This window comes from Myotis davidii, unplaced genomic scaffold, assembly GCF_000327345.1.
Source record: "Myotis davidii unplaced genomic scaffold, ASM32734v1 scaffold401, whole genome shotgun sequence".
In the NCBI taxonomy this organism is placed as follows: domain Eukaryota; kingdom Metazoa; phylum Chordata; class Mammalia; order Chiroptera; family Vespertilionidae; genus Myotis; species Myotis davidii.
This window is the reverse complement of record NW_006291020.1, coordinates 1,198,483-1,209,508: the sequence shown is the minus strand read 5'-3', so window position 1 is coordinate 1,209,508 and position 11,026 is coordinate 1,198,483. Positions and strand designations below refer to the sequence as shown.

General features: G+C 52.5%; 1 protein-coding gene across 1 annotated transcript in view; it reads right to left on the bottom strand.

Annotated features, from left to right (window-relative positions):
- Nucleotides 1-1,740, bottom strand: part of SELE (selectin E) — a 9,982-nt gene extending 8,242 nt beyond the window's left edge. The window contains exons 1-3 of the mRNA XM_006764206.2: nt 1,622-1,740; nt 1,241-1,323; nt 17-403 (exon numbers count right to left, since the gene is read on the bottom strand). Coding sequence (XP_006764269.1) covers nt 17-403; nt 1,241-1,298 — 445 coding nt within the window. The 5' untranslated portion in view covers nt 1,299-1,323; nt 1,622-1,740. The remainder of the gene's footprint in view (nt 1-16; nt 404-1,240; nt 1,324-1,621) is intronic.
- Between the last annotated feature and the right edge of the window lie 9,286 nt (nt 1,741-11,026).

Sequence of the window (11,026 nt, the reverse complement as noted above, 5' to 3'; positions counted from 1 at the left end):
CCCCCGCCGTGCCCACCTGTGTAGCACAGGGCGAGCTTGCGCTTGCTGCACAGCTCGTCGTTCCACTTGCCGGGGTCCTGATCCCGCTGGATGTAGATCTCCACGCAGTCCTCGTTAGCCTGCTTGTTGTTCGGCTCCCCGGGAGCCCAGTTCGCGGCCTCCTCCGTCAGAGGCTTCCCGGTGCCAATCCAGACCCACTGGCCTTTGATCTTGCGGATCCCGATCCAGTAGTAAGAGCCTGAGCGGCTGAATATGGAGTTCAGGTACTGGATCTCCTCCTGGTTCTGAATCGCCACCAGGTGGGTGTAGTGCTTTTGACAGTAGGCGCTGGCCTCCTCAAAGGTCATGTTGTCCTCGGAGGCATTGTAGGACCAGGCTCCGCCCTGTCTGACCAGGAGGAGCGCTGAGTGGGAACGTGAAAGGAAGGAGAGCGGTTAGTCCTGCCGTGGTCTGGCTCTGAGCTGCCTTCCTCCCCTCCCCACTGTTCTTCTTCCCCCTTTCACTGAGGGAAAGTACAGTTTGCCACCCTCACATGGTAAGTGCACCGTTAGGGGCATTAAATAGTGTCATATGGGCAGGCCTCACCACCACTCGTCTCCACATTCTTCCATCCTGAACACTGAAACTTTAAATCTATTGACCTATGACCCCCACCCCCTGCCCCAGCCTGGCGACCAGCATTCCACTTTCCGTCCCTAAGGCGTGCTCTGCCCTGTCTCCTGCCAGCGGAGCTCTAAGGCTGTGACCGGGCCTTTTACCCTCTTAGGGAGGCCGACAGTGGGCTTCTGGGTGACTCGAACCTCGTTCGCCTTTTCCAAAGTAAGAAGGGGTTTGGACGGAGGAACTTCCGTTTCCTGCGCTTTTCTTCTGTGACTGGCTCTGCACTTGCTTTGCCTGCTCCCACCACAGCCCATAGGACCCCTCTGCAGGGGACAGTGGTCAGAGTGAGCAGGCGCTGCCGGGCGCCACCAGCCTGCCGGGGAGCTGTGCCTGCGTGACCCTGACCCTCACGTGCCTCTGGGACTTAGCGGTGCAGGGTCAACACCTCGCACTTACGGAAACTGAGGCACAAGGAGGTAAACTGCCCTAGTCCAGGGCAAGCCGCATGGTGTGGGAGGCCGGGACGTTGCTCGGCCCTGCAGTGCAGAGGATGCCCACCCACCAGGAAGCATCATCGGTCCGAAAGGGCCCCAGTGCCCTGATGGAGGATGGGAGAGCTGCTGGGATGGCATCGGCTTACCAAAGGCCACAGCAGAGAGCAGCCGCGGGGCAGTCATGGCTTCAAGAGTTCTTCCCATCGAAGGTCAGATTTGAGGTGCTTTTCTGGGGACAAAAGGCACAAAACGAATGAAACCCAGGCGGCCGGTTTCTCGGCTCATTCTCCAGGGATGTTTGCGGCAGCCTCCCAGGACCTTAGGTAAAGGGCTCCAGGGCCACAGTCTCTATGAAAAAAAGGTTTGCCTGAATGAATAAATGGGAATTTTAAATGTGCACCCTTGAGGTCCCAGGGAAAAGCCAGCCTTTGCCTGGACGTAGAAAGATCCCATCGGGAGGCTGTTGCATATCTGTTCATAGCGGTCATCTCAGTTGCATGGCCCAGGGCTGCTCGTTAGAGACTTACGGGTTTGTGGAGAGGCTGTTTCCCTGTCCGATTCTGATTCCCGGAGCGTCCCCTCTGTGCCCGGCCCCCTCTGAGTCCCCGTGCCACTGCGTCCGCTGCTCCTGCAGTGCTGGTGCCAAGTCAGCCGACAATAGCAGAGCCCGCTCTGCCCGAGCCTTTATAGGCCGCTGGCTTCCTGTGAGTCACAGGAGAGCACTCCAGACCCGCGGGCAGGAATTCCCAGCAGCATCCCAGAAGTTTCCCGGGAATATCCATGATGCTAAAGATTATAAAGATACCAGGAACCCTGCCCCTCACAACCAAGTCTCCTTTGTTACACACCTTTCCATTTTACATGAATTCTATTAATATGACACAAATGCATGGTCTTTCATTTTCATCATGTAAAATCTCCATCTTTAAAAGGTTTTAAAACTTTGCTAATTAGCCCTGGCTGGCGTGCTCAGTAGTTAGAATGCCAGCCCATGCACTGAAGGGTTGAGGGTTTGATTCACAGTCAAGGGCATGAACCTGGGTTTCAGGTTCGATCACTGGCACCAGTCAGAGCTCATTGGAGAGACAACCAACCAATGTGACTCATATCAATGTCTCTCTCTCTCTCTCTCTCTCTCCCCCTCCCTCCCTTCCTCTCTCTAAAAAGCAGTAGAAAAAATATTCTCAGGTGAGGATTAAAAAAAAAAAAGCTTTACTGATTAGCAGCAGCTCCTCTGTAATTGTGGTAGTAATGCCTGTAATGGGTTACCACCCACGTTTTCCCTCTTTCTCACCTTTCAAGTCAACCCATTGTAAGGCACACTGTCTTTCAGAGGAATGAGTCACAAGCTGCACAATAATCCGCAGATTCTGTGCATAATTACAGCCAAATTACTAGAAATAATATTTCCAAAATGTGCCAGCCCCCATTCTGAGTATTTTGCACATTCATCTATCTGACTATTTAGTCTTCACAGCAGTCTATGAAATAGGTACTCTTACTCTCCCCATTTTAAAGATGAGGACATTGAGACACCGCAGATTTTACCTTCTCAGCCAAAAGCACAGAGCTATGGGGGAGACCCAGACAGCCACTCTCGGAACCCGATCCCTTAACTGCTACCTCATGTCCTGGTTCCTCTTATTGTCAGGTCCTCGATGGGCCTCCCTGTCCTGCTCGAGTCTTCAGTCTTCCTTCTTCTTCCCTGAGCAAGAGGATCACCCCAGGTTTCAGCTGGGAGAGCTGATATTCATGGATCCTGAGACACGGAGGCAGGAAGGAAACCCAGAACAGAGGACAGAGGCTGCAGTGAGAATGGATCCCAGCCCCCAGCACATGGGGAGAAAGAGGACAGAGAAGTGAGCGTGCAGGCCGAGCATCCCTGGGAACCACTGTGGACCCCTTTGCCACACTTCCTAGGAGATCCTGACTCCAGAGCAAATTCTCTCTGTAGCTAAAGGACAAAATGATTGTTTAAATGTAAATTGAGTTAACTCGAGGAGAGAATCCAATACCACAAGGAGGGATGAAAGAAATGAGTGGATGCTCTGACTGGTTTGGCTCAGTGGCTAGAGCATCGGCCTACGGACCAAAGGGTCCCAGGTTCAATTCCAGTCAAAGGCATGTACCTTGGTTGTGGGCACATCCCCAGTAGAGGGTGTGCAGGAGGCAGCTGATTGATGTTTCTAACTCTCTATCCCTCTCCCTTCCTCTCTGTAAAAAAATCAATAAAATATAAAAAAAGAAAAGAAATGAGTGGATGAGACTTGTGAGTAAAGGTAACCTATTATTATTATTACTAGAGACCCAGTGCACAAAATTGAGTGCGGTAGCCCACCGCTGCTGACCGCGCTCGCCACCCCGCCCGCCCACCTGCCACTGATTGCGACGCTTGCCTGCCACCCCCCTTGCTGCGATCGGAGCCTGTGGACCACAGGGGAGGGACCAAGAGGTGGCCAATACACCTCAAGGTGACTGGTCGAGCGGTTATTTCGGTCGTGATGCTTATGGCCTCCGGCCTTTTATCACATAGGATTGTAACAGTGGGAATTGCAACCCACCCACCATTCTCTTGACATTGTTTCTTTAAATGCTGACACAGACTAGTATGCAGCTTGAAGATAAACAGCATGTTTGTCTAAGAATCCTAGGAATTAACTTCAGCAGATACAGGCCCTGAACTTCAGTCATCCCTGTTCCGGGAGATTTGCTGACCTTCAAATGTAGAATCAGGATGACAAAGACCAGGATGATGCATATCAGCCCATCACTTGACCAGTTTTGAGATCCTTATCGGAATGGACTGTGCTGGACTGACGGCAGAGAACCTTTCCATCTCCTCTCCTTGATTTCTTTGTTCAGCTTTCCCTCTCCCCCATTATGAAAACCACTGAGGTGGGGAGATGGGCTTGGATAAGAGTCCCCCATCTCCTCGAGACGCCGGCACTTGAATGAACCTCTTTCCTTTTTCACCAGCACCTGTCTCCTGAGTTTGTTTGTTTTTTGTGGCATCAGGCAATCGAACTTGGGTTCTGGTTACATTATTATTGTCACCAGAGATATGAAGTTCCAAACCTAACACAGTCATCCTGCATTCTCCCAGAGGGAGTCCTTGAGGGGGGTCTGAGAATAGGTGCCTGGGGTACTGGGGTCTCTCTTCAAGCTCCAGGGCTGCTGAAGGGTCACAGACAGACCTGGAGGCCTGTCATAGAGAGACCCCACACAGGGAGGGGCAGGAGCCGGCGACAGATGGACTGCAGCCTCTTCACTTGCACTTTCCTGTCAGGTGAAGGGCACCCCCCCTTGGGAGCACCCCCCTGTTGGAGATCAGCAATGAGTTGCAGAGGAAATTGGGTGAGAGTTGAATAGTTGGGGATGTTGAATCTTCTCTCTCACTCCCCAATAAAGCTAATTTCCCCCAAGTAACATGCCGATTAGAGGTGTCCCTGCTGAGTTGCACCTCTGGTTTCACGTGGGCCCCTTTACAATCTCCACCGTGGGGGAGACAAGAGAAAAAGCAGGAGGTGGGGCACACGTGGGCACAGCCCCGCCCCACCACCAGGGCTGCTTGGTCTCAGAGGCGCCACACTTCCCGGCTGAGCATCCCTTTCCTGGAAGCTCCTGCCCGCTCCTCCTCTAATGGGGCCCCTAGGACTCGAACCGCTTTCGCTTCTGTGCCCAGGTCAATTCATGCTCACCTTTATGACGAAGGGACAGCCCTGAGGGAGCGAGAGCCAGAGCAAGGATGTCGGGGTTTCCAAGACGAACGTCGCCGTTTTCTCCAAGGCGCCCTGTACACCCTCGGGAAAAGGCAGCACCGGCCATGACACAGGCAGAAAGGCAGCCCGTGAAAGGCGTGGCTTTAGCGCTGGCTCCTCGCTGCTGACGGGAACGGCAAAGCTGGCAGGGGCCGCCTCTGGCCTTCCTGAGGCCCTCAGTCCCCTCACTTCTGGGCAGGGTGGCTGGGCGCTCATTTTTTAAAAACTTGGCACCTTCCCCCCAAATTCTACTCTGCTGGCATCTAAAGCACTTCTGCAGGGTCTAAGGTAGGGGAGGAAATCCCAATAAAGGTCCAGTCCTACATGCAGAACACGGCTGTATTTCTTGCGCACCCCAAATCCTGAAATACACTTCATACCAGTGCACCATCATGGTGTCCAATGGCGTGCCTTGTTTGATCAACCCACGGGCTTATTTGATGGGAAACTGATCTGGCTCCTGCTAAGTTCATCCCCCAGGAAGGTTGGTCATTCATTTGGGATTTGGAGATACCTTGGGTCATCGGAGTCAGGTAGGGGCCCTGGGCACTCTTGATCTGCACTCCCACACCCGGGGGGACGGGGGGGTCTCAGATTCTCCTCTTGAAGAAGACTAACTGGGCAGCTCAGTTATTTATTTATTTGTTTGTTTAGAAATTATTTTACTTATTGATTTTAGAGAGAGGGAGAGAGAGAGAAACGTGGATGTGTTGTGGCACTTGTTTATGCATTCGGTGATTAACTGTTGTCTGTGCCCTGACCGGGGATGGAGCCAAAGCCTTGGTGTGTCAGAATGACACTCCAACCACCTGAGCGGCGTGGCCAGGGCCATGGGCAGCTCCTTTAAAATGCACATCTTCAGGCCCAACATCCAGAGCGTCTGACTCCATAGGCCTGGGTGGGGCCCAGGAAGCTGCTCTTTAAGCGAATACCTCAGGTGATTCTGACAGGATGACCAGGCCCGGCCACTGAGAGGCTCTGGCCCCGGGCCACCTAAGGTGGGAGGGAGCATGGAGAAGGCCTGTGGCCGGTGCTCAGTTACAGGCGCTGGATTAGCTGCAGTCAATCCTGACACCCTCTCTCCTGGACGGCTGGACGCCCCTCGGTGGCAGCACTGGGCAGACGCAGGGACGATGCAGGGTGAGTGGGGGTTTCAAATTCCTGGACATGGAAGGTGAGTGGTTTGTAGCCAAGGACAGGGAATTGTGGCTCGTGGGGACACATGTATGCACCTACGAGCTTATTCCCTGTTCTCCGCTTGACTTGGAGGAGAAACGGAATTCCACTCCCCTTTCTAAATTCTCTAGATAACGCTGAGACTCTTAACATTTCCTTGCTTCCTGCGTGGCAGAGCCTTATCTCGAGGCTTCCTTCGCCTGCTTGGGGAGGTAAGAAGGAAAGAATGGGAATATCTCCAGAATGAGCCGGTCCTGGTGAATTCCCAAGGCGGAAGAAACCGGCGTGCGGGCTGGAACTGACAGCTCTTCCTGGTCACAGCCAGCCCTTCGGTAGCAGGGGAAATGCCCAGGTTTGAGAAAAGGCCCCGCGCTTGTTTTCCTTGGCCGCTGAGCCCCTTGTTTTGTCAGTCCGAAGTTTCCTCGGGGGTTATTCTTAGCTCTGTGGCGCCTCACACCAGAAAAATCCTGGCCTGGTCACTTTTCAAATAAGAAGAGATTGCTGTTTCATCCGACTTAGCTCTGCGACCGGAGCAAAGCTTCTTTGCCTCTTTATTTTGTTGTTGTTAATCCTCACCTGAGGATGTTTTTTCCATTGCTTTTCAGAGAAGGAGGGATGGAGGGAGGGATGGAGGGAGGGATGGAGGGAGGGAGGGAGGGAGGGAGGGTGAAACATCAATGTGAGAGAAACACATGAACTGGTTGCCTCCTGCACGTGCCCCAACTTGGGGCGGGGAGTGAACCCACAACACAGCAACCCAGATATATGCCCGTGACCAGGAATCAAACCCACAACCCTTCCGTCCATGGACTGATGCTCTAACCACTGAGCTATGGGTCAGGGCGCTTCTTCGTCTCTTTCAGTCTCAGATTTCCCATCTGGAAACCAAAGACACTGGACCCCTGTCCCTGCCGGCTGTAATGTATAAACACCAGAAAAGACATGAATTTAAGTCCAAGTGTTCACTCCTTTTCCTTGCTGTGAAGTTTTTAGCTAACCCTTCACGGTGATACCATCCACAGAGTGCCTACTGTGCGCCACGCGCCTTGGGTACAGGACTGCATAAAGCCTCACCCAGTGAGGTGGACAGTATTCATTCTGTTTACAGAAGACGGTGCGCAGACCTGGAGAGGTTACGTGACTTGTCAGTGTTTCTTTCCGTTAATAAATGGCCGAGCAGGGATTCGAGTCCGTGTCTGTGTGATTCTAAAGCACATGCCCTGCGGGCTGACTCCATGCCTGCCCAGTTTGAAACCTCACAGGAACGTGTACCTGAGCTTTTGCATAAAAAATAAAATAAAATGTTAGAGTTACAGCCACCTCCTTGGCTTCCCTGGCCACCACCCTGTGAGCTCGGTTGTAGGCCGGTGCCCTTCTGAAGCAGAGCCTGAGGCAGCGTGCAGTGCAGTCTTTTATTTGGGACGTGACCCCAGGAGCCACTATTCGGCAGTGAGGAGGCGAGAGGGAAAGGGAGGGAGGAAGGAAGGTGTGCTAATAAGCAGGTGACTGAGGGGGCCAGTTAGACAGGCATGCCCAGAGCAAGGGCGATGGGCTGGGTACAGGGCACCAGGGTAGAAGGTCCCACACTCCTGGCGATGGAAAAGCTGGTGGAGCAAGTGCTGGAGAGAAGTATCGTTAACCAGGACCTCGCCCCCAGGCCCGCTGTCCACCTAGAATGCTGCCCCTGCAGGGGGATTCTCCTGACCTTTCCTCCCCTGACACCTGGTGAAGCCATGTGGGACGCCCCACCCTAGAGAAGAACCAGGGGCTGGAGGGAAGCCCCATCGAACTCCTATACAAGGATCGGAGGCGGCTGGACAGACCCACTGATAGGTCAGCTGGAAGGAGAGAGCTGTTACCCCCTCTGAGGGGTTAAAGGAGCCCTAGCCCACTCCTGGGCAGCTCTCTGAGCCGCCGGCTGGAAATCCCTCTTCCAGTTAACTCTCCCTTTGCTTGTCCAATAGATCTTCTCCAGTGTGTCTGAGTCCTGGCTCTGAATTCTTTCCCAGCCAGAACTCAAGTACCGAGGTTGCTGAACCCAGGTCCGGTCTGATCCCAGCAATCAGACACCTGGTACCATTCCTACCGCCTCCTAGAGAACTCTGGGAGACACTGCAGAGTGTCCCCAAGGAGGCGCAAGGGAACTGAGGGGAAGGAGGTATATGTATCCACCACTGAAGGCAATGGGCCGAGGGCGTGGTTAATTCCCGTGGATCCCTGGGATGGAGAAGGCCTCCTGCGTGGAGTTGCAGGTGTTTGCAGTTGGAAATGGCATCATCTGACTTAGGTTTTAAAAGGATGATCTGTATGCTCTGTTGGGACAAGGTAAGTCTTAGTTTTCTATTGCTGCCTTAACAAATTACTACAAATGTAATGGCTGGAAACAACCCAAGGTTGTTTCATAGTTTCTGTGGGTCAGAAGTGCAGGGGGACTCGGCTGGTTTCTCTGCCCTGGGTTTCGTGTTGCCAAATTCAAGGTGTCGGCCCGTTGGGTTCTTGGAGCTGCTGGGACGATTCCACTTCTGAGGCCATCCACGTTGTCGGCAGGATCCACTTCCCTGTGGTCGCAGGCCTGAGTCTCTGTTTCCTTGCCGGCTGCTATGCACCTGTATGTCCCGGCTCATCATCCCCTTCACCTTCCAAACCAGCAATGGCAGGTGGAGTCACCCTCTTCGAATCTCCCCAGCTTCCCCGCTGCCTCCTCAGTGTCCTGCCTAACACTCCCCTGCGTCTCTGCCCCACTCTGCTGCCTCCACTTCTGCGATTGAGGGCTCATGGGATTGCACTGCTCACCCAGATAACCCGGGGTAAGTTCCCTCTTTTAGGGTCAGTTTGTTAGTAACCTTAATTCCATCTGCAGAATCCCTTCTCACAGCACCTAGACTAGTGTTTGATGGGATAACCAACACACAGGAATCTCAGGGGATGGTGAGGAGGGGAAGACATTCAGCATTCTGCCTCCATGGTCGGGACGTAGGCACAGCTATGCCTCCAGGGGCCAGCTCCCGTGTACCAAGGCCAATTCTAAGGCGATGTGTCTCCTGACCTGGTGCTTGTATGTCACCTCTGCTGGGAAGGGGGACAAACTCCCTGAACGAGGGTGGTCCAGGCCTTTAAGAGGGGATTAAATGTGCACAGCAGACAACACCGTGGTGTCCCACCCATACCCCCTTGGCACTCCTTTTTCCTGAATAACCCAACTCCATTCGTTTTTATGTCACATTCACTCATTCATGCTGTGAACTGAGGTCACCCACGTGGACGCTTCACTTCGTCAGTCCCAATGCTTGAGTGATAATTACCACCATTAACCTGGCAGCCACCGTTAATGGGTCACTCCACACTGGAGGCAAAATTAAGGACTTTACCAAGTCGACAGGCCTGAGCTACTACTGTCCCCATTAACAGATGAGGACGCTGAGGCTTAGAGAGTGTAAATCACTCGCTTGGTCGTAACCATCAGTAGGGTCAGAGTAGAACATCGAACAGTCTGAAGCCTAGGTGGTCATCTGAGATCCTTAAAAATGGCTGACCCCTAACAGTATGTACCCCCAAAAATGAAATGTATATAAAAATTACAAACAAATTTTCCCTTTTAAAGAACTTTTAAGAAAAAACATCAGGGCCTTGAAAATGTTGGTTCTTTTTGTCCTCGCCTGTTTCAAATTCTCCTTGTGGTTTTGGTTAGGCGGCAAAGACCGCAGGTCACCTGCAGTAGATGCTACACAGGTGGGCTGGCCAGCTGGTCTGGCCTCTACTCAAAGGCGACCGCATTCACATTCCGGGACAGGTCACTGCAGCCTTCATTTAATTTAATTTTTTATATTTATTATTTTACTTCTGTGTGATCTAGCGTATTGCTGTTTATTTTTTGGCCCATGTGATATCTGCGTGAAATAATGTTGTCCAACGATAAGTTGGAATTTTATTTTGCTGGGAGGTTCTAACATGGCATAGGGAAGGACCAATCCCAGAGCCGTTTTCTAATCCGTGGTCTTGCTCTCATCCAGTTTTACTTCCTGCCTGTGAGTTGCTGGTGTCCACAGTTTTGCTGAACAATGGGGGTACTTTAGGGTTTACTACGAGGCTTGTCATCGAGGATATTACTTGTGGTTACTCCCTGCCCCTGACTCAGCCTGGCTCCCAGTAAATGACCACTAATAGTTGCTGTAGCTTAGAGGGACGCCGTCACTTGAAGCATGTAAACGGGTGTTCATGTGTCCCGATCATGGATGACAGGGCCTGGCATCCTGGAGAGAAAGTGTGCGTGCTCTCTGTTCTTTCTACTTTAATGTTTCACAAAATGAAGACAGGAAAGCCTCAGGGCAGGCTGCCGCCTCAGTGTCTCTAATGCCAAACCCAGCGCCAGCTTCGAGGAGCTGAGCGAGGGTGGGCGAGCCAGGACCCCAGCTGTAGCTGTACCAGGGCCATGGGCCGTCAGTCCCCAGAGAGCAGGGGGCAGCCCTCAGGGTCGCATTTCCACTCGGCAAACAATGAGGCTCCCCATTATATACGTAGCTAAGATGTGTTTATGTTGAAAGGCAGTGGAAGATTTTTCTCAATAAGGAATCACTCCAACTTACAGCATTTGCAAACCCTCCTTAACATAACCTTAACATTCTATTAGATAGAATATGCGGAGCCTCCCCAGCTAATTCTGGGAAGTTGTAACCTTCATATCAAAACCTGACAATGTTGGTACAAAGTAAGAAAGCACTCTCCTTTCTTTTATATTTCAGAGAGGAAGGGAGGGGGCGAGAGAGAGAGAAACATCGACGATGAGAGAAAAATCATTGACCGGCTGCTGCTGCCTCCTGCACACCCCTACTGGAGATTGAGCCCACAACCTGGGAATGTGCCTTGACCAGAATTGAACCTGGGACTCTTTAGCCCACAGGCCAATGTTCTATCCACTGAGCCAAACCGGCTAGGGCAGCATTCTCGTTTCTGATAAGGAACCTAGAGCGGAGAGTCCTGCAGAGCCCGGGCCTGCGCCGG